The sequence below is a fragment of the Cynocephalus volans genome, chromosome 10, assembly GCF_027409185.1.
Source record: "Cynocephalus volans isolate mCynVol1 chromosome 10, mCynVol1.pri, whole genome shotgun sequence".
Taxonomy (NCBI): domain Eukaryota; kingdom Metazoa; phylum Chordata; class Mammalia; order Dermoptera; family Cynocephalidae; genus Cynocephalus; species Cynocephalus volans.
In genome coordinates this window covers 3,030,651-3,034,629 of record NC_084469.1, presented here as the reverse complement: position 1 = coordinate 3,034,629, position 3,979 = coordinate 3,030,651, and the positions used below count along the sequence as shown (strand labels likewise).

The 3,979-nt window shown below is 42.6% G+C and overlaps 1 protein-coding gene across 1 annotated transcript; it reads left to right on the top strand.

Moving 5' to 3' along the window:
• Window positions 1-893: 893 nt before the first annotated feature.
• On the top strand, window positions 894-1,454 carry LOC134389453 (keratin-associated protein 9-1-like). The gene has a single exon (XM_063113020.1). The coding sequence runs from the start codon at window positions 894-896 to the stop codon at window positions 1,452-1,454; it is 561 nt and encodes a 186-aa protein (XP_062969090.1).
• The last annotated feature ends 2,525 nt before the right edge of the window (window positions 1,455-3,979 follow it).

Below are 3,979 nucleotides of genomic sequence, written 5' to 3'. Positions count from 1 at the left end.
ACATCTCAACTAATAGAATTCCCTCATGAAAAAGTTAGAAGACCTAATGAATGTGTAGTCAGTGACCTAAGACACGAACTCTGCTAATAACCAGCATTAGGACTAGAGTCACAGGTTCATCCTGGATATCTCAGATTTATAGCACTGATATCACAAAAAGTCTCACATTCTCATCCTGTCGGGCTCCTCAGTCCTGAGCAAGTCAGGATGAAGGGGCACCATAAACTGATAGATACTTTCTTAGCCCTAGTGCACTGCGACTGCATCTATCCACATACTTTGGTTCTGCTCTCCCATAGGGAACACATTGTGCCAAACATCCTCCCCACAAGTGTCTTTGTTAGAACTGGGACACAAGGGTGGAGTAGGTTCTACAAACATACTTGCCTGTTAGTCTTGAACAGAGTGTTGAGGGTGAAAAGACTTGGACCCAGCATTCAGTTTGTCACTGCGAACATATCAGTATCACATGCCTCCCCACAGACACTCGACAATCAACATACAGCCAAAGGAACAAATATGGGGAGAGAAATTGCCTCAAACCTCCCCAAACCAGGAGGAGCTATCACATGATGAGGTGATCATCAGAGCAGGACCAATGCTAATCACGTGACTACCTCCCTTTGATCTGAGAAAAGATTCTATGAGTTGTTCTCAATTAAGAAATACATTACACATATTCTGTCAAAAGATGCACAGCAGTTAGGAAAAGACTTCCTCATTGACAATTTCCCAGTATGATAGGAAACGATGAAAACAAAAACAAGGAAAAGTCCTGTCTATAGGTCCAATCCTTGAAGGCCCAGTATATAAAAGGACGACCACACAGCAAGGACTCATCAGAGTCTGGAAAACTCACCTCTCCACAGAAGCCCACCACCACTCCTCACACAATGACTAACTCCTGCTGCTCCTCTTGCTGCCAGCCCACCTGCTGCAGAACCACCTGCTGCAGGACCACCTGCTGCCGCCCCAGCTGTGGCTGCAGCCCTTGCTGTGTGTCCAGCTGCTGCCGCCCTTCCTGTGGTGGATCTAGCTGCTGCCAGCCCAGCTGCTGTGGCTCCAGCTGCTGTGGCCAAAGCTGCGGTGGGTCTGGCTGCTGCCAGCCTTGCTGCCGCCCAACTTGCTGTCAAACCACCTGCTGCAGGACCACCTGCTGCCGCCCCAGCTGTGGCTGCAGCCCTTGCTGTGTGTCCAGCTGCTGCCGCCCTTCCTGTGGTGGATCTAGCTGCTGCCAGCCCAGCTGCTGTGGCTCCAGCTGCTGTGGCCAAAGCTGCGGTGGGTCCGGCTGCTGCCAGCCTTGCTGCCGCCCCAGCTGCTGTGGCTCACCCTGCTGCCAGCCAGTGTGCTGCACACCTGTGTACTGCACGAGAACCTGCTACCAACCCACATGCTGCTGCCTGCCCGGCTGCCTAGCCCAGGGCTGCGGGTCCTGCTGTGGATCCAGCTGCTGACAGCCTTGCACTTGTTGACCTTCTCCCCATAGGACCGTCATCTCCACAAGCCAACCTTTCTTCAACTGACTTGCCCTGCCTGGACAAATTCCCTTCCTACCTTTGTTGAAAACCATCACACTATTACGAGAAACTCTGAGACTCACCTCCTTTATTAAAAGCTTGTGAGTCAGCATGAGGGAGCGCAGAGCACTTCTCTCTCGTTCTTTGATTCTGTATTCTGGGTCATGTGCCATCTTCATACATCCTTGACATGGAGTGATGATCTCAGCTTTGACTCTGATTCATAATATTTGTAATTATGTTTCCTTTTTCAGTGCATTCAGGATTCTTGTATCCCCCTTTCTCCTTTCATGCTTGCTTTCTGTTGTATCCATAGGATAGGGAGATCTTAATAAATTTTTAATAAATCCTGTATCATGATTCACTTCATTTTGTTTCATCATTTTATTGTGGTAAGAACACTAGACATGAGATCTACCAACCTGGTAGAGTTTTATTGAACAGTTCATTATCAGTGTATCCTATCAAATAGACACGCTGTGGGAAAGCAGATCTCTACAACTTATTCATCTTGCTTAACTGAATTATAATAGCCAGCGATGAGCAGCTCCCCTTTTCCTCCTACCCCACCATCTTGAAACCAGGATTCTGTTTTTGGCTTATATGAGTTTGACTATTTTAAACACCTCATATAATCATGGACAGTTGGAATCATGTAACAGTTGTCCTTCTGTGACTGGCTTATTTCACTTAGTGTAATGTCCTCAAGGTTTATCCATATTTTTGTAAATGGTCTGGTTTCCTTCTTTTTAAGGCTAAATAATATTCTACATTTTATAGGCACCACAGTTTCTTTATACATTCATTCAGCGAAGAGTATTTGGGTTGTGCCCACAACTTGGTTCTTTTGAATAGTGCTCCTCTGAACATTTGAGTGCTAATATCTCTCCAAGATCCTGATTTCACTTGTGTGTGTACATATCCAGAAGGGATATGCTTGACCATATAGTAATATTCTTTTTTAATTTTGTGAGGAACGTCCATATTTTTTCTATAGTGGCTGCACCATTTTACATTCCCACCAATGAACAAGGGCTCCAATGTTCCACATCCTTCCCAGCACCTTTACTATGTTGTATTTTTCATAATGGCCAGACCCAATATTCCACTGTTTCACTTGTTCTAATGTTGAAATAATGTTACAATATGGAGTGATATCCCATGCATTCATGTCAAAATACATGATCTTCCTGAGAAACTGGAAGACTCAAGGAATAGCGTCCCTCCCCTGTGCAGTGAGCAGCTGGGCACTGCCAACACTTACATAATGCCTTTCCTGACTCCAAACTTGCATGCTTGACCACCACACTCCTTTCTAACAAGTGCATATTCATTTTCACAACGTTTTCAACCAGGTTAAGTCAATCCTTCTAATCCTGAAGCCATTCTTTCTCTGTAAGGTGCCTGGACATAAACGGGCTCTGCTCCTACTCAAGTCACTTTTAAGTTTGACTTTCCAAGAGCATCTTCCTCTCTTCCTCTCCCGTTCCATGATCCCTGAGTGTGGCTCCCAAAATGTGATATTTCTCATAGGTTAGTGTGAGCTTTCATTTGGTTTATTTCTTCCATAATATTTAAGGTTAGTTATGATGTTACATGTCATAAATGTCTAATTTTATATTTATATAACCCAGGGTTTCTTCTGCAAACTCTTACAAATTGTAGGATATAAAACTCAGAAGAGAAGTCTTGTCTTTAGAAACTATCATGGGATCTTTTGTGTCATGTGTTTGTTGGTCACCTGATAATCGGGTATCACCAGATTGCTACTTGTGATCCAGAAATCACACGTTCCCCCTAGGTTGTCTCCAATAACTCTGGGTGACGATTATATGTTTTGGAATATTTTTTCCCTGCTGTATTTGAATTGGTGGTAAAAGACAATTCCTCATGTATATTCTTTAGATTACTACAGTATTGTTGTAAAAATGACCAAGTATTAATTGAAAAAATGAAACGTATGGAATGTCAGTAAGTAAACGCAAAATCAGCAAAATTATACTCTTCAGTAGAAACAGAGAGATGCAAGAGAATAGAGATAAACAATCCAATGTAATCAGGAAAGCAATTCATGATATGAATGAGAAATTCAACAGAGATATCTACTGTGTAAAGAAACAAAAAGATACTTTGCAACTAAAAAATTCATTGAATGAAATAATAAAAAAAAAGGGAAACTGAGAGCTTTCACAGCAGAATAGAACAAACACAAGAAAGAATTTCTGAACTTGAAGACACGTCTTTTGAAGTAACCCAGTTGGAGAATAAGAAAAAAAGTAAAAAAATAAAGAATTCTCAGGAGCTACATTGGAAAATTTTAAGTGAACAAACATTTGAATCACGGGCATTTCTGAATGAGAAGAAAAAGAAGCTATCAAAAAACTATTGAGTAAAATAGTACCTGAAAACTTCCCAAGTCTGGGGAGAGATATGGACATCCACATCCTAGAAGCTCCCAAAAT

What these genes read in the sequence shown, in the direction of transcription:
- LOC134389453 (XM_063113020.1), top strand. Translation starts at nt 894, where the DNA reads ATGACTAACTCCTGCTGCTCCTCTTGCTGCCAGCCCACCTGCTGCAGA.